The sequence below is a fragment of the Sciurus vulgaris genome (assembly GCF_902686455.1).
Source record: "Sciurus vulgaris genome assembly, chromosome: 6".
Lineage (NCBI taxonomy): Eukaryota > Metazoa > Chordata > Mammalia > Rodentia > Sciuridae > Sciurus > Sciurus vulgaris.
Genome location: NC_136466.1, coordinates 77,267,685 through 77,287,588, shown reverse-complemented (window position 1 = coordinate 77,287,588; position 19,904 = coordinate 77,267,685). Strand labels below are relative to the sequence as shown.

The 19,904-nt window shown below is 34.8% G+C and overlaps 1 protein-coding gene across 1 annotated transcript in view; it reads right to left on the bottom strand.

Annotated features, from left to right (window-relative positions):
* Window positions 1-295: 295 nt before the first annotated feature.
* Window positions 296-19,904, bottom strand: part of PJA2 (praja ring finger ubiquitin ligase 2) — a 70,659-nt gene continuing 51,050 nt past the window's right edge. Inside the window, exons 7-10 of the mRNA XM_079143521.1 lie at window positions 17,321-17,432; window positions 8,555-8,669; window positions 8,043-8,164; window positions 296-2,945 (exon numbers count right to left, since the gene is read on the bottom strand). Of these exons, the coding sequence (XP_078999647.1) occupies window positions 2,820-2,945; window positions 8,043-8,164; window positions 8,555-8,669; window positions 17,321-17,432 (475 nt within the window). The 3' untranslated portion in view covers window positions 296-2,819. The remainder of the gene's footprint in view (window positions 2,946-8,042; window positions 8,165-8,554; window positions 8,670-17,320; window positions 17,433-19,904) is intronic.

Below are 19,904 nucleotides of genomic sequence, written 5' to 3'. Positions count from 1 at the left end.
CTGAACTTGAGAGTTTTGGCAGTACTGAGTTAATGTGGAAACCAGGCTCTGCTGAAACCTACAAAAATGTGGAGAACGTTAGGGAGGAGAGGGCAACTGCTCCTTCAGAGTCCCCTCAGTAGCAGAAGTCCACCAACTACTTCAGGAAGTTCTCTGTAGGGCCTTCTCAGATTATAGATCAAGGATTAAAAAATCATGTGACAGAAGCCTATTCTAGACTTCCTTATTAGTTGTGTTCTTGCTATTAACCCCTGCAGGGGTTATGTTATAGAAGTGACATGATTACACAATTAAATATTAGAAATGACCACCAAGTATATCCTGTTTATTGTTTATGATTTACACGGAAGATGATGGGCTGGGGTTGTAGAACAATAAACCAATCATTACATTTAGACCTGGGCTTTTGAAAAACTTGCATTCCATTTAAACAGTTCATATATATTTAACAGCATATATATAAATCCAGATCACAAATAACCTTAAGAGTTAGTTAGCTCAGAGATAAACAATTAAGAAACACAAAAGAAAAAACCACATGAATCTAACTTTAAATATCAGCATTCATATTACAAGAAATAAGAAAATGTTCAAAAAATAAAATTATTAGGTCAAGTCACAACATAAAATAGAGAAATAAGATAAACAATATTTTATTAATAATATTCATACTTATTTCTAATTTTTTGCCTTCATATATCTTAACTTTTTCAAAAGGATCCAAGATAAGATCAAATAATATTTTGGGGTCTGAACTTGTCAGCCTCAGCTTATACTGGCTTGTTATCATGAAAATCCTAAAACTTCAACTTTCCTTTAAAAAAAATTTAAACTAACTTTTTCCCCTCATAGCAGCTGTTTATAGATAGTAGGGAGCCAACAATGAAGGACAGTAACAGATGGAAAGCAAAAAGTACAACAGCTATCTAAAGTCAGCTCTCAACATTGGTGGTTGAGTTTGGAACCAAAACCTCTTAACAACTGGCAGATACTAGCTAAATCTTAACAGGCAGAGAAGAAATATTTTCTTTGGGACAGCTGCTATGTAGGAGATGAAAACCAAGGTCCCTTAATACTGCCTAAATATAATGCATGGCTTATTACAGACATATCTGTAACAATGTAAGTTTAACCAGTAAGTGTCACGACTGATCAACACTACTTGAAAAGAAACAAACAAACAAAAAATCACATTAGCCACGAATTTCCACAATATACATATGAGAATTATTTTAATCTGATTTGACTCATTGACACTAACTGATCATCAATGAAATATGGTATGGAAAGATCACAGAGTAGAAAACAAGCAAAGATTAGTTTATACAACAGTGACTATATACATCTGCAGGAAAACATGCTAGCTAATGCAACATTAAGGCCTGAATGTAAGCATTTCCAAAGTCACAGAAGCCCCAAAGAACCCCTAAATTACAAATTCACCACATTACATGCATGCAGTTCACTTTTGTTTTACCCATAAAAGGATACACAGTATTTTGCTGTAAATACCAGACACATTTACAATATATGCAAAAATTAGAATGCAAGTGTTATGTTCCTTATATTTAAGCCTCAAATGTGCCAACAGTGAAAATTCATTTATTTTTAAGAATGGCAAAAAGAAACAGAATTTAAATACTCAAGAGAAATTACACAAAATGTAATTGGGAAGCCATATAAATATTCTTCAAATAAAATTATCATGGACCACCTGGATGGATGTACACTAACTATGTGCTTTGCTATTTTACTCAAATGTGATTTCTAAAAGCCATTGTTCTCTGGTGTTGATATCAAATCACATCTTCAAGTTAACTATAAAGCTTATGTTTGTACAAACTTGCGTAATGCATGCGATCACCTAAAGGAGAAGCTGTGTCATTTTGGTTTGGGGTTATATAATTACAAAGATGACCCTGTCCAAGTTTTCAGACCTTCCAAAATATTTCAGAACTAAAATTACCTTAACTATATCCAACGTTTATTAAACAAATGTGCCAAGAGTGTTCTGGACCTTCAGGTAAAATTTTAACCCAGTAGAAAAAGGTTGGCTATCAGCTGAGAAAGGGTTTCATATAACCATCAAATTCACCTCACTATACCAAGCACGGAGCACACCAGATTCTTCATATGCTTTACCAACCTTTAGGCACATCTACTACTTATGAAATAATTGATTTTACTACCAAACCATTTCAGGGGGATATATCTAAGATTTTAAAATTTTGTATTGTTCTGATCAAAATTTTGGCCTTTGTTTGGCATTCTGAAAAGTTCTAATTGTAGGCAAAGATGAAAGAGTGGACACCTTTCTCAAAAGCTTTCCAGTATTATGAACCAAGAGGTTTGGATGGAGCAAAAGCAAAGGGACCAATGAAAAAGGCATGCTTTAGAATTCCATTTATTTCCAATGAAACCAAATTTTACTACTGCTGTGATCACAGTCTTCACATTTGATGCAAATAGGAGAGCTTAGCTATAATCTTGTAGTGGCAGAATTTTTGACAAAATCAATAATGTATGCCACGTAGATGACTATTTCTTTTGGAGTTAACTGATAAGCCTGACTTTACAATTAATACCAACATATTCAACTAAAGAAAATGGATGCACTGCTTTAACATTCAGCTTGAAAATGTTTAGTACTTTCTGCAAACCTAAATTCAGTTTAGAAAGGTTAATATTCTCTTTCTAAACTATGGCATATACTATATATAGCATTTTCAATATATTTATATATAATTATTTGCACATCAGATTTAGAAGGAATTTGCAGATTAACTTTGATAGACTGATCTTGTTTCAACCATTAAGGTTTAGGGGGCTTCTGCAGTACTGTCGTTTGAAGGTGGGGCATCAGGATCAGGCTCGGAGGAAGCAGCTGCAGATGATTCGATAACTGCAGGTGGGAAATGACGGCGGCATACAGGGCATGTTCCCGACTGGAGGGAAAAAAATAAGTTAACAACCACCAGAAACATCTTAACTGCCACACAAGTATTTAAATAGGAAAAAGATAGTTTTATTATCCTAATAACAAATCAAGTATCTCAAAACTAAAACCAAATGAATTTGAAACCCATACAATACAGAAGGACAAAATGTTAATGTTATTTCTTCTGCACCCTGTAAGACCCTAATTTCTTAGAGATGTCTAATGATTATGTCTGTACATTTAAAAGAGTTCACCAAGGGTTGGGAATGTAGCTCTGTGGTACAGCACTTGCCTAGCATGTGCAATGTCCTGGGTTCAAGCCCCAGTATTACTTAAAGAAAAAATTCACCTTTAGTAAGTTTTAGTTAAGAGTCTCCATGCTTAGCACTGAGGCCCAGGGTGAAGGGTGAGCAAAGGATCATATGCATTTCCTCATGGAGGTCAGCATTTAGATCAAGAATGACCTGAATTATTATTATTTCATCTATTATGCATATACTAAAGAAACCATACACATACTTATCAAATTTGTTATGACAGACTTTGCATATATATAGACTTTATATATAATTTCATATATATAAATATAAATTCATATATATATATATATATATATATATATATATATAAAGATGGACCTCAGACCTTTCTTAGAAGGCATGTTAATTCCTTTCCAAGAAGAACTAGAGTTAGATGACTTCTTCTCCTCTCTCGCTCTCTCTCTCTCTCTTTTTTTGTACTGGGAATTGAACCCAGAGGTGTTTTATCACTGGGTAAAACTGGTGTTTTAGACAGGATCTCACTTAAATTGTTTAGGGTTCACCAAGTTGCTGAGGCAGGACTTGAATTTGCAATCCTTCTGCCTCAGCCTACTGAGTTGCTGGGATTAGTGTGCCACTAAGCCTGGCATTAAGATACTTTCTAAATGACAAAGTCAATCAAATGGCAAACCTGGGAATGAGGGAAGGAAGGGAAAGCCTTTATACTAGGGAGAAGTCATCAGATGAAAGATTATGCCTTACAAATCTGGTCTTTTCCCCAAAGAGATCTAGATTGAAAGGAGGATGAAGAGATCATGCTATTGAAGGTGAAAGTTTCCTGGGGGAAACTGGGAAAGATTTCTCATTAAGCTGTTTTCTTACAGGATAGAGACTCAACAGGACATCACCTTGGGTTATAGCAAAATCAAGAACAGTTCAAAGCTGTACAACATATTTCACTTTTACAATTTAAGAATTCAATTCAGTTAACATTTACTTGTCATAGAGATTGGGCCCTAACAGCAACATTTTAGAATCAGACAGATGAGTGCAGACGTGGTCAACCACATGCTAGTTATGTAACATTGAATAAGTAATGATCACTGGAAAATGAGAACATGGATACTAATACATCTTCGCGTTGTGAGGATTAAATGGGAGAATCATCTAGCAGTGCCTGAAACACAGTAGGCACACGGAACACTGATCCTTCTAAAGTCTCTGAAACTATCATGGCAATTTAAAGAAAGGTTATGATAAAAATAGAAAAGGTGGCATTTCAACTGCATTTACTAAGACCATCTATTAGATGGTATAGAAGGACAATCACAACAGGCTTCAAAAACAAATGCACAGAAACACAAGGAAATATGCAGATGAGTAAATATGAAAACAGAGGTTTGGGGTGAGGTCATAAAAGATCTTGAAAGCCAAAACAGAAATGTTATACAGGTGACCAGAATCAATCTCCATCTCAACAGGTGACCAGAAATCAATCTCAATCTCAATCTCAACATCTCCCCCCAACCTTTTATTGGTAGGGAAGCAACATGATCAGAGCTAGATAATATGTCTAATGGAGGTGTGGACACAAAGTAGGTAACTACCACAGTAGTCAAGCCAATGTGGGTGAAGGCCTCATACACAGGGGTGGAAATGAGATGAGAAAACAGACCTTATAGATACAGGCATACACAATACTTGATGGCTTTCCATTTTGTTCTTTCCCACTAATTTTAATAACATTTGCTACCACCACAACTGTATATAGGCACTTTGCTATTTTGTAGTTCTTTTCTATTTAATTCTGACTTTAAATACTACTAACTTTACTGCTATTTTTCCAGGCACTATATCAATTCACTATGAAATATACTTCAACCTTTACAAAAGTCCTAGAAAAGTGCATATATAGTGTTAGTATAGCCATTCAGGTATATTGACATAATGCCAAAAAAACAGGTTAAGAAAAATCATCTAGAATTCTAGTTTCCAAATTATATTCTGGGGAAGGGAAGAGATCAAAGGAAACAGTATTTACAAATAATTCTGAATCCAAGTTTATGCCCCAATCCAGAAGGCAGGAAGTCTCATGAGACTTGAAATACACCTGATCACCACACAGGCGATACTAACCAAATGGCAATCATGTTGGTAAGATGCAGTTTTTTTGTAAGTTGTATCATATATTGTTTATATTTGTGCTTTTGTTAGTAAAGCCATCTCTAATTTTTAATAACAGTTTTGATTTGATATGGTATTTTTTTTAACATTCACTGGGCGTTCGCCATCTTCCAGGCACTATGGATTGTCTCATTTAGTTCTCACATTGTGTCATGTATATATCATCATAATTATCATTTAACAAATGTTAAGAAATTAAAAAGAAAAAGAAATCTGGCAGTAATCAATTACACAACTTTGACCTTAACTGAAATTAAGTATCATAGATCATAAACATTTAACTCTAAAAGCATTCTACAGTAGTTCTTTAAAATAATACATAAATTTAATGTAATCATGATTTGCACACTAAAGTGGATTCTTTTGGGGATAAGAAGCAAATTGATAAAATAATTTGAAAAGTCAAACAAAAAAATGTTCAAGGATAAGTATGCAAAATAATAAGCAGGAAAAACAGTATATACTATTAAAAATAATAAAAGTTTTTAAAAGATATCACTCCTATAAATATTAGTGAAAGAGTTTAGGCAACTTGGAAAAAATGTGGACATATAAATCAGTGGATGGGAATACCAGTTGTCTGGGGAGCAGGAGCATTAGTGAGGAGAAAGGTAGAAGTGAGCAGGAGAACACAAGAGATGGTAGCAAATGGAAAAATGTGAAAATAAAGTTTTGTAAAAGAATAGCAAAAGTAATTTCAGAATTCCTACTGAGTTGGATGGTAAATATCCTTTATGCAAAACTCTTATTGCAAGTAAGCAGATTTAAGTAAAACTCTTATTTTTTAAGTAGTTCAAATAGACTTAAAAATTATTAAGTAAGTATTGAAGGACAGTATATAAAAACTAGAATAGGAGATACCTGGTAGGTTATTAAAATTCTCTCACATTATTTTTGGGTACACCGAGCTACATTAGCAGAACACTTGTTTGCTGTTACACTTCACTTTGAGTAGCATCAAAGACTTCCTTGTTTGAGATACTTTTGAAAATAAAATGGTGCTGGGAAAACTGGAAAACCATATGCAACAGAATGAAATTAAACCCCTATCTCTCACCCTGCACAAAACTCAACTCAAAATGGATCAAGGACCTCGGAATCAGACCAGAGACCCTGCATCTTATAGAAGAAAAAGTAGGTCCAAATCTTCAACTTGTCGGCTTAGGATCAGACTTCCTTAACAGGACTCCCATAGCCCAAGAAATAAAAGCTAGAATCAATAACTGGGATAGATTCAAACTAAAAAGCTTTCTCTCAGCAAAGGAAACTATCAGTAATGTGAAGAGAGAGCCTACAGAGTGGGAGAAAATCTTTGCCACTCATACTTCAGATAGAGCGCTAATTTCCAGAATCTATAAAGAACTCAAAAAACTCTACACCAAGAATACAAATAATCCAATCAACAAATGGGCTAAGGAAATGAACAGACGCTTCACAGAAGAAGATGTACAAGCAATCAATAGATATATGAAAAAATGTTCAACATCTCTAGTAATAAGAGAAATGCAAATCAAAACTACCCTAAGATTTCATCACACCCCAATTAGAATGGCGATTATCAAGATTACAAGCAACAATAGGTGTTGGCGAGGATGTGGGGGAAAAGGTACCCTCATACATTGCTGGTGGGGTTGCAAATTAGTGCAGCCACTCTGGAAAGCAGTATGGAGATTCCTCAGAAAGCTTGGAATGGAACCACCATTTGACCCAGCTATCCCACTCCTTGGCCTATACCCAAAGGACTTAAAATCAGCATACTACAGAGATACAGCCACATCAGTGTTCATAGCTGCTCAGTTCACCGTAGCCAGATTGTGGAACCAACCTAGATGCCTTTCAGTTGATGAATGGATAAAGAAACTGTGGCATATATATACAATGGAATATTACTCAGCCATAAAGAATGATAAAATTATGGCATTTGCAGGCAAATGGATGAAACTGGAGAATATCATGCTAAGTGAGATAAGCCAATCTCAAAAAACTAAAGGACTAATGATCTCACTGATAAGCGGATGAGGACATATAATGGGGGGTGGGAGGGGTTAGCGTTAGGGTTAGGGTTAGGTTTAGGGTTAGGGTTAAGGAGGGTGGTAAGAATGGAGGAAGGAAGGACTGTATGGAGGGAAAAGAGGGGTGGGAGAGGTGGGGGAAGGGAAAAAATAACAGAGTGAATCAAACAAAATTATCCTATGTAAATTTATGATTACACAAAGGGTATGCCTTGACTCCATGTACAAATAGAGAAACAACATGTATCCCATTTGTTTACAATAAAAAAAAAAAGAATGTATTATATAGTTACTGTGTTTTCTTTTTTATTTTTCTTTTTTTGGTACCAGGAATTGAATCCAGGGGTGCTTAACTACTAAGCCACATCCCCAGCCCTCTTTTGTATTTTATTTTGAGACAGGGTCTCACTGAGTTGCTTAGGTTCTTGCTAAGTTGCTAAGGCTGGCTTTGAACTTGTAAACCTCTTGCTCAGCCTCTTGAATTGTTGGGATTAAAGGTATATGCCATTGTGCCCAGCTGCTGTATTTCAAACTAAATAAATATTTATTTCAAAGTTAAATAAAAAAGCCTTAAAAGACACTATTATCATTAATGTGTAGCAGAAACTATTAAAATACTAATTTTTAAAAAGTAAATTTAAAACTCACCTTCTGTAGCCAAATTGAGACACAAGGTTTGTGAAAGAAATGGTGACAGGGCAACTCTGTTGCTATATCGTCCTTAATATACTCACTGCAACAGATTGGACAGCACTGTTCCTGACCAATAGCTGAAAACAATAAACAATTTAGATCTATCAATCATATAAAGTTCAATTTAATAAAATTAAAAATCAACATACTGACTCACAAATGATACCTATGCAAGACAAAAGAACTAGACTTTGATTAATTGGCAAGCATGTTTCTGCATAATACATGACAATTTGGCATGTAATAAGCATTGCTTTTGTAGAAAACTTGACTGGAGAACATTTGACTCAGCCTACCATGCTATAATTAAAAATATTCTACTAGGTAAAAGTTGTGAGCATCTGATTTCTACAGAAAACCAGATTATGGTTTCTAATAGTCAAGTACTTCATCTTCTAGGTGCACAGATAATATACTTAAACACGCAGAACGTGTCATTCAGTACTTGAGATCAGCTTTGCCCTTACCAGTGTGATCTTCAAGAACAAGTGTTTCTGGAAGACCATCAATGCTTTCCTTACTGGCTGGTGGATTGGCCACCTCAACGTCCACTGCCAGAGACTCTAAATGTGCCAGTGCAGTCTGAAAAAGAAGTTGTAGTTCTTTGTTAGAAAACACTTTAAAATAGAAATGGAAAACTATTTTTAAGGTATTTTACAAAATTATATTTACCATATTCTTTTTCTGTTTCTTCTGTTCAGTCCTTTGCCTCTTTCCAGAAGGAACCACCATTAAACCAAAACATTTGCACACCCCCCACCCCCATACACACACGCACACAAAGCCCTACCTCTCATGAGTAAAAATACATCTTTTCCCAATAATTATCTATTTTCCCATTACAATTTTATATTCAGGAGAGTGGTTATATCTTCTAACAATGGCTTCCTGTGTGGGATCAACAATATGAAGAAAGTAAATGCTTTAAAAAGGTTCACTTCATGAAAGATAAAATATGGTGGGTTTACTAGATGTTCAAAGCGTGGAAGCAAAAACGCATTCCTGAATGGGTTTATCTACTACTGGCACAGAGTCAGCACACCCACGTTATCAGCTCACAAGTATTACTGTGAATTTCACTTGGGAGTTTAAATGTCTGTGTAAAATCCCTGTTCTAGGAAGGATAAAAAGAACAATAGATCATATGAACATCTATGATGAGTTATTCTCATTCTTTTGAGTTCCAATTAGACTGAATGGCAGTTAAGACTTTTCTATTTTGCCTGCCACTTGTACAATTACAAGTTCCTAGAGCACATGCAGCTTCCTCTGTCTGACACTTTCTATACCAGGTACAAGTCCCGTCAATTCTTCAGGGCCTGGGTAAGTTCTGTCTCTTCTAGGAAGTCTATGTGATTGGCCCCAGACCATACTGGTATCTTCCTTCTGAATTGCTATCATATTCAAATAATTAATATTATACAGTTAAATAACTACTTCTTTGTATTATATCCTAATTACAGCATCATAGGGCCCAGAGTCATGAAAGACCTTAGCATTAGTCTAGTTTAATCCAACAATCCCACTTCTGGAAATAACACCCAAGATAACTGAAAGTAGAGACTGAAATGGATATTTTTACAACCATGTTCACTACAGCATTATTCACAAGATCAAAAAGGTGGGATCAACTAAAGTGTCTATTGATGGATACACAAAATGTGACATATGTATATTCAGTGGAATATTATTCAGCTTTGAAAAGGAGTAACATTCTCACATATGATTGAGCCTTAAAGACATTATGCTAAGTGAAATAGCCAGTCACAGAAAGGTTAATACCATTTTATTCCACTTGTATGAGGCACTTAAAGTCATCAAATTCAGAGACAGAAAGTAAAGTGGTGGTTGTCAGGGTCTAGGGAGAGGGGAAAAATGAGGATTTGGTGTTTATAACAATGTAAATGTACTTTATAACACTAAACTGTTCACTTAAAAATGGTTAAGTAAATTTTATGTTTTTTTGATCACAATAAAAATAAACAACAACAACAACAGAAAGCTGCTTTTCTATGTAGGAAAATAATTATGCCTGATAACTAGCACTATAGTCTTTTGACTGGTAAACATAATCTTTTACATATGCCTAAGGATCTAGCATAGGTATTTCTATAGATATTGTAGAGACTTAAAATAGAGGATGGGGCCAAGCCCAAATTAAGATCAGAATTAAAAAAGAAAAGAAAAAAGGTTCATCATAAGTTTAGGAACATCATAATACTGAACGCTGAATTTTACTCTAGATTTGTAGAGGCAGTGCAGAAAGAAAAAAAATGTGTACCAGTGTCTGAATTATTGCCCACTGCTCCAAATATACCTCCCCCCCCCCATGCTCTATGAAAATAAATCTGGACCTTTTAAGTATTTTCCCTTTGTCAGCTAGCATGATCTTAAGTTCTGTCAGTAGAAAGCGCTAGAGAAAGCACAGAAGGAAATGGCTCTGGCTTTGTGGCTCTCTTGAGCTTGGTGGGCAAAATCCCAGTGAGTGAGGCTTCCCTGTGCATAGTGCTTCTTCAGCACCAGGTTCCTCCAGTGCCTAGCAACTGCAGTATAAGGTGGCATCCGCTTCCTGGCACTCATCTTGGGTGGTTTTGTAGCACAGTGTTTCCATGAGTCACTGTCCTGTGAATAGCTTCTCAGGAGTCCCAGAGGGCAGAAACCCAGCAAGTTCTACTACGGTCACGTCCTCCCCAGCAATGTCTGGATCTCAGCTTTGTGGGTGGATAGGCAGAAAGAATACTTCATCTCAGCATGAAAGTTGTTCCTTAAATCTGCTATTTCTATATTCTTTAGAGTTCACTACTTCCTTGTAATCTTAATAAGGAGGCAATCCATAATCTCCCGCTGGAGGCAACAATAGTTAATTTTTAAACTTTCCCTGTTCAAACTATTATTTTCTCTCTTGTGACTGATACCACTCTGACACAGATTTTGGCATTGGGAGTGGTTCGTGGACACAAAAATGCAAGAATAAGATTTTGGGATTGTTTTGCTTGGGCCACTTTGTCTGGGTTTGAGCTTGGTGCTGAGTTCCTTGCCACAGGAATGGGAAGCTATTAACCCATGGCCTGTAGTGCCATCACAATAATCAAGCTATCATTGTGGTTCACTATGATGAGGTGCTAACTGAAGCCAGTGTCTTGGGAGCCCAGGTAACTGCTACACTTAATCTTAACCTTATGGCAATAATGAGCCGACTATAAAAATTCTGATGAGGGGATGAATTTGACAGCCTGTTCATTTATAGAGAAAATTGCAAACTCAGGTCGGTGAACCCTCAGCTTAAGACAGTATAGGAACCACAGCTTCCATCACAGCCCTAAAAAAAGCTCTTACTTTTGAAAAATCAAAGGCAAACTATTTGTGTAGACTGCTAACTTAAAATGGGAGCAAAACTCTGTATAGTCCAATTCCTCAAAATTTATATCATTGACTGGTTAAAGAATGGGATTCTGGGGTAGGAGGTGTAGCTCAGTAGTAGAGTGCTTGCAGAGCATGTGTATGGCCCTGTGTTTGATCCCCAGCACTGCAAAAACAAACAAACAAACGAATGGAATTCTGAAACTTGAAATGAGGAGATCTGGTTAAACTCAGATGAAAGTGACAATCTTGAATGCTGGGTCACTCTGATAACTGGTTTGAAAACTCTGATAATCTCATTTGGAGGGTACATCTCTTAGTTCTTCCATGTCCAATACTGCAGTTAATAAAAAACTATAGTCGCCAAAAAGGGAAGGACAATCTGGGTTCTAAAACACTTTAAAAATGTAGATTTGGGTCACTCTACCAAGTGAAGAATTCTAACCAGCCAAGGACTCACTGAAGGCAAGCAAAATATGGAATTGGTTATGCAAAAAGAAGCCATAACTACTGATTAATGACTTCATGACCAAAGGTAGAAAAAAAGACTAGTAGCTTTACATGTTGTCTATTTGCTTGTTTTATGGATGCATATGTGCTAAGCATTTTCTTTTTATCTTTCCCTTCCCATTTCTACTTCATATATAAGTTGTTAGAAAATAACTCTGCAATTTAATCTTTACATGAGAGAATATTCAGTGTGACTGAATTTGTGGAGTAATTAATACTAGTGAGAGATATAATGATTCTGAGATTGTGCATCTACTCATTCTGAGAAAAGATTAATAACTTTATTTGTAAGAACGTCTGCACCTTGTTAAGTAACAATATAGCTGTATTGTTGAATAAGAGCTCAAACGAGAGTAGAAAAGTATATAGGGAAACCAAGTAGTTAAAATGATCGACTGTTACATTTACTGGATTATTGTTCCTCAAATCCAAACTCACGATTTTTGTCAGCTTTGCGAAAAATGGAGCTGGGCCATTTCAATATTTTCCTTTCTAACAGATGGCATGATGATAAGCTTTGTTCACAAAGAATGCTGAAGAGAGAGTATAGGAGAAAAAAGACTTTGCTTTTGAGCCTGGTGTGCATGCTTGACAGGTTTCTAAGGCAGTCATGGTTTTCTCTAGCATGAATTCCCTTGGGGCATGCATCTTCTCCAATGGCTAGCTCTTGTAATTCATGTGACCAGCGGCTTCCCCTAGCATCAGCCTTGGACAGCTCTGTAGCAGAGTGCTTTACAACTGAACACCTTCCTATGAATAACTTTTCCTGGCACCCCAGAGGGCTGACTTCCAGCAAGTTCCAAAGGACAGCTTTCCAGAAAGCTCAGCCAACACAGCACCACAGTGACTTCTCTGCCACCCAAGGAGCCACAGCTGTGCCATTTCCATCAAGATTGGGATCTCAGCCTTGGGGTGGAGGGGGAACTCTTCCTTGGGTAGTCTATCTTAGCTGGACAAGTGGCTGCTGCTCCTTTTATGTACTTTTCCTATGTTCTTTATAATTATCTTTATGTCTTATTAGCCAATTCCTTGTTACTTCAAATTTTTTTGGGGGGGGAGGGTTGGGGGTTGGGGAATACTAAGGATTGACCCCCAAGAGTGCTAAGATGCTGAGGCTGGCCTGGAACTTGCAATCCTCCTGTCTCACCTGCCTAGGTGGTGGGATTATAGGTGTGCACTACCCCACCCAGCTCTAATATATTGATATAATTAATAATTCTGTGTATCAAATTTTCATATCAGGAGATAGGAAATGAAAGTTAAGCCCTTGTTATCTGCCCCTTCCTTTCTCATGTAACCTAACCAGGAATGTCTTCCAGTTCCCAATGTACTTCTCAAAATAGACTCTGCTTGAAAGAACTCATCTGTGCTACAAATAAACACTAAGAAGAGATACTATTTATAATAACTTCCATTTGAGGAGGTTACTCAAGGCTAACTATGCTTTGATACATGTTTGTTTCAATTGATTGGTTCAATATTTCTTTCTGATGAATGTCTGCATATTTGCAGTGCTAATAAACACCTGGTATTTCACATGTAAAAATTATTTACTGCTGATATATATTTAAGAAGATCTGGGATCATTTATAAGCAACAAGATCAAAAGAGACCATTTTATAGTCATTTCTATGAAATTTCACAAAAATTCAAAAATCTAACTCATTAGGCAGTACAGTATATTTTCAAAAGTTAGTCTGAGTAAGACAACTAAGTAGACTAAAAAACCCAAACTGCAACATACCTAGGTTTAACACAGCATATTCCTTTATGAGCACAATATTTAGTTTCAAAGGGATAAAAGAGAATTTAATTTTTAAATTCAAAGATTTATAACAAATGATTTAATGACAATTTTGAAAGAACATGACTGATTCAAGATTTGCTAGATAATTAATACTTGGTTGAGCACTGATTTGAAGATGCCTATGAATACAGCCATTTCCTGTGAGCTTACCATTATACCAGGTATTTTTACTAAATGTTTCAACAGTCTCAAAATAACCTATGAGGTAGACTTTAATTCCTGTTTTATAGATGAGATTGCTTAAGCTAAGATGTTAATAGATGCATTGCCCAGGTCATAGAGCCAACTAACTCAAAAGTTCATGCTCTTAACCTCCATGTCATAGTCCTACTATTTATGTCAGTGTCTACAAAGTGCCCTTGTGAGTATATTAAGACTTTCCAAGGGGTTCATGAGTGTGGACAATTTTAAAGGAATCAACTTCAATTAACTTCTTAAGTAACCTTTCCTCAAAATGATCTACTTAAGAATGTACCTAAAGTATCATGCAGGTTCTCTGTTTCCATATTTCATTTATACTAACCTATCTCCCACTTGATTTTTATTTTATTTTTATTTTTTGCAGCACTGGGGATTAAACCCTCACACTGAGCTACACCCCCAACCTTTTCTGTTTTATTTTGAGACAGGGTCTTGCTAAGTTGCTGAGGCTGGCCTTGAACTTGTAATCATCCTGATTTGGCCTCCCAAATCACTGAGATCATAGGCATGTACCATCACATCCAGCCCTTTCTCCCACTTTATAAATAAAAGCATATCTATTACTCATTCTGAGCAATCTAAAGTACCAGGGTCAAAACAATCTCTAACTAACAACTAATGATAAATCCTTTTGGCACCTTTCAATTTTTTGCTTTCAAAAAATTAAAGGAGGTTAAGTTAATATGATTTGGCAAATAGAAGAACCAAGTAACAATTCTATGATAAATTTCTTCCTTATCAATTTATGTACATAACAAGGTTTCTCAAACTTATATTCATAAAGATGGAAAATAAATTCAATTTATGCTGAAAGCTGTCTCATCCTACGAATAAATAAAACCACTCATAAAGTAATGGAAAAAGATAAAAGCTTCCATCTTATTAAGAGACACATTTCCAGTAAAATTTTATGTTTAAATAATTGCTGATGAAAATTTCTATTTATCTTTAATTACCTGGATGCTATTAATTATAACTCAACTTAAATAATTTTTGTTTCTCATACTAGGGATTGAAGCTAGAGACACTACCACTGACCTACATCTCTAGCCATTTTTATATTGAAACAGAGCCTTGCTAAGTTACTGACACTGGCCTCAAACTCAGTCTTCCTGCCTCAGGCTCCAGAGTGGCTGAATTATAGGCATGTGCCATAGCAACCAGCACAAATCATTTTTTATCATTAAACATTTTTAGCAATTTTCTTGCAAACAAATATGAAAAGGTAAGCATTACTCAGATTTATACTAAAAACTTTAAGATGTGAACATAAACTGTACAAAAGGACTATGTACTTTTTTCAAATTTGTTTGGGAGTTAAGTAGAAAACTGTAATAACACTATTTCAAAAAGCTAAAGATGTTTGCTATTTTACCATGTTCTTACTCAAATCTGAGACACAAATATAACATTATTTTCAACGAAAGCCACTACCTGAAAAGAAAGACAAGTATATTATTGGAAAAAATAATAGAATAAAAGCAACGATTTCCAAAAAGGGATAGGGCTGCTTAAAATACAAATAAAAACATGCAGTTTTTGTTATTTGCTTGTTTCGTCTAATACTGGCATTAAATTTCTAAAGAAAAATCCTTAAGTTATTTCAGTCTCATTTTTAAAAATAATTAAATAAGGTCATACTAGACATGGAAAAGTAGAGTTCTGGGGAGTGGTAAGAAAATAGAACTATATTGATAATCTAGAGGTAAATCATCTCAATCAAATTCAAGTTAAATTAAGCAAAGCACTAAAATGTAGGGCACTGTTAAGTTGTGGAGAAGGAAGAGACCTAAAGCCATTATCAGAGGCAGAAGGACAGATAAGTAAAAATAACTCTGAAAGTGGTAGTGCCACTAGTTTCTCCTTAGCAGAAGCCAACAATGTATGAGACTAAGTTTCTGAACATACTGTGTTCTTTCTTGCTTCATATCTTTGTTCACTCTGCTAGTGTCTTTACCTAGCATGACTTCCCATGACCAATCTCTCTGACTCTTCTTTCAAGATGCCAAACAAATGTCACATTTCCTGTTAGTAATAAATAGTAGAACTTATTTTCAACATTTCTTTTTAACAGTATCTCTAAAGTGTAGGAAATTGGAATCTACTAACATAAAAATAAAAGATGTTTAAGTGTTGTGAAACCATACCCTAAATCAGATATAACCCACTGTGGTTACTCAGAAGTTATGTAGCTCAAGAAAGTAAGTAATCTTTAATCTTTATATATTATGTTTCTGATGCAAGTCATCATTTTGTACCTCTATTTTACACATGTCAGAATTTGGTTAAATGATCTGGTAAAAGTTCTAGCTTTATCCTGCCTTGTGATGTTCTTTCTGAATTTTCTCCTAGTATATAGTATTTATGCTACATTAATTTTGAGAAAAATATACACTGTACAGTATAACTGATAAAAATAATCTTCACAGAAGTTTACACATGTGTAAAACAGTGATGGCAAAGCAGAGTGACAAGTGCATGTGAGCATGCACAAGCGTGTGCACACATGTACTATAGATGGATATCGTCTAATTTAGCAATCTAAACTTGGCTTTCTAATCTCAGAAAATTTCAAGATAAAATGTCATTATAATGCTTCTGAAATTTTTGTCTAATTAATATTTATTCTCTGACCTCTGGCACATTCACTAATTATTAGTGTTCCTCTACCTTGGAATCACTTTAGAATTAATGATTTCAAGAAAGATTTCTTACAATGAAACCCACTAGAGCAATGGAGGTTCCCAAATGTGACAAACTAGGGGCTTTTGACTTTAGAAAAAGAACATTTTAAAAATAAGTTTTTCTGTTTTAGCCAAATAATGAAAAAGCAAGAGAAATTTAGGCAGCAAATGTGCCATATTTATGAAAGTGATGCGTGTGTGTGTGTGTGTGTGTGCATATGAGTGGGAGAAAATTTCCAAACTGCATTAGGCAGCAACACAGTAGTTAGAAGTAATGAAAACAAAAGAAAGGAAGTGATGTGTAATATATCCTTGGAGATCTTCCATTTCATTTCACTAATATGCCTTTGCATGTGTGTACACATTTGAAATATTCACACTCATACCAACATAATTGAAAAACTATATTTTCTAAATGTAAGCAAAACATTTTCCATTCTGCAGTAAAAACTGAGAAATATTGCATTTTAAGGGAAATAGGCAGTACCTCAAATGCAATTGTTATACACCCATTAGCAACAATTGGTATTCAGTAATTGTTATTGAACTGATGAGAAAACTATCTTTTCTTAAGAGTAGTTTAAAAACAAAAACAAAAACCCTTAAGCCTTTAACTTTTATCATTTTGTGTCCCATCAACATATACATAGGCATCAGAGTTACTAAAATACCTCCATAGCCTGGGCTAAGCGTTCTTCTAGAGCCATATAGGTGAGGAACTGAGGATCCACATAAGAAATAGCTTCAGCCACGCCTAGTCCATCTGCAAAGCCATCAAACAGGCTGGAGGGAAAAAACACAAAACCTGTAACTATGATTCAGAAAATTTTATGCTGAGGACATAATTATATTAGCATTTCTTGTAAGCAGAAATCCTTAAATTATTTTAATGTTACTCTTGTGGTATGAGGAGCAGGAAGGACCCAACACAAAAGTGCTAAGCATACTCTGTCACTCTCCCCCAACAGCCTCCAAACTCACTGCATAAAGCCTTTAGGAAATTTTTCATTTTGTGTTTCCAGGCTAACTCTGAGGACTGCTTAAAGGCAGTACTTTTCCCCATCCAAATACTTCTCACATTTCCTCTTCTGTTTATTTTAGTTTCCAATGAGTGTAGGTGAGAATAAGAGAAAGAAAGTTGCTACATTTATTTTAATTGTCACTAGTTGAAGTCCTCTTTTTCTTCTCTCACTTTGAATTGCTTAATTACTTTGGGTTTAAAACTATTTTATTTTCTCAGGCCTTTCTAATTAATCTCTCTTCTTGAAATCTGCTAAGAACTAGGTCTCTTTCATTATTATGCTTGAAAACAATTTTGCTCCTAACTTCATTTTTTTTTGAAAGAACTATAAACCCCTGAAGAAAATATATATTTCATTCCATGATTAATCTCCTTCTTCTATCCTTAGACATAAACATATTCCTCCTTTTTTTCTAGTCCTGGAAATGCTAAGTATTTTAAAATTTGGAAATAAGTATGTCCTTGGTTCCCTCTCTTTTTAATCTGCTCCCTTGAAAGCTACATTCCATCCCATTTATTCAATTGTCCTCTCTATAGGTAATCCTAAATCTCTACTTAATTCCGAACTTCTCTGGAGCCACTGACCTACACTTCAGGGGGCACTTTGTGTGGATGTACTCCGACCATCTCATAAACCCAAGATCTCTAAAACAACTTATTTTACCTAAAGGCAAGCTTCTATTGACTTCCATAGCCTATCAGAATTTTAATATGATAGTTAGAAACATACACAGTCATATAAAGAAGTTCAAAAATAGTGTTGATGCCAACCCATATGTCATTATTAAAATTTCAGATAAACTGCAAAGAGACACAAAAGTGATTCTTATGAAGAAGGTAACATAACGTAATAGGACTTAGAAATCAACAAATATCACATAATGCAAAGGAACATTCTCATACCATCACAAATTTTAGAATTAAAATTAATATTACAAATTGTGATCCAAACGGTCTTGTGAAACTGGAACTCCTTCATCTAATAGTGAGATGTAAAGCAAAGAAAAGAGCCTTACAGCCAGATTTAACTGAATCACAATTAACTTGAAAAAATTATTTAATTGTGATTGTTTCTTCATCTATAAAGAGGATCTTTCTGACACTTTTCTGTAAGGCTGAAATTATTTTAAAAAATTCTATTACATACAAAATTAATTTCACACAACCATATTAAGTTCATCACTATAACCCTAATTTCTTACAAGAAGGAGTTATCAAGGAATAAATAAATGGTAGCGGTGGGATTTGTCTAAATCTATAACCCATGTTTTCTTCATATCATTTCCTACCACACCAGCTATGAGATACTCAAGGTATTTTACAACACTTGCAATTTCAAGCAAAACAAATTAACATACCAACAAGGCAGTGGACTTCTCATTGTTTTTTCCCTTCTAATTGAAAAAAGGAACCAAAAGTCTTTGCATTTTTTTCTAAGTGGTATCAAATTTTGACTTTAGAGAGAAGAATTGCTAATGTTTGCCATGACTTTTCATTTCAGTTGCTAAAATGACATGCTATTTTAATATGAAAACAGAACTCCATTTTCACCTTATCAACCTTTAGTCACTGCCACATAAATTAATGTAGTACCGCATAATATCAGATATTGACATATTTAAATTCAAAAGAGCAAGGTTCAAAAATTTTGTCTTAAAATCAATGATAAAATGCTTTCAATATTAAAAAATCCACTTTGAAGCTCTGAAAATTTTGGGACCATCATTAATGTCTCTGAAACCTTTACACAACACACATATCCAGAAAAATCATCAGCAAATTAGAAACTAAAGTGAAAGTTTTCAAATTGAAGTTAAAATTATATTCAATGAAGATATATTGTTCTTTTGAGTTGCTATATGAACTAAGTTTTTTTCAGATATTTGGATGTATCAAATCTTGAAAAACACAATATATCTTAGTAATGTCAACTCTATTTATTTGTCCTAAAAGGATAACCAGAAATACAGAACAAGTTTAATGGTTCATTGCACTATTTCAAAGAATAAATAATCCACTAAATCTATACCTATAAGATGGAACCAGCTACACAATAGAACTGTAAAAAAAAAAATATTTTGAGTCTTAAAAACATGCAAGAGAAAAAAAATGCCTTCATATGAAATTATAACTGCTTCTAAAGGTGGTGTATAGAGTGTATGGATGATCCCAAATGACATGACAATTTTTTTTTTTTTTTGTATCAGGGATGGAACTCAGTGGCATGCAATGAT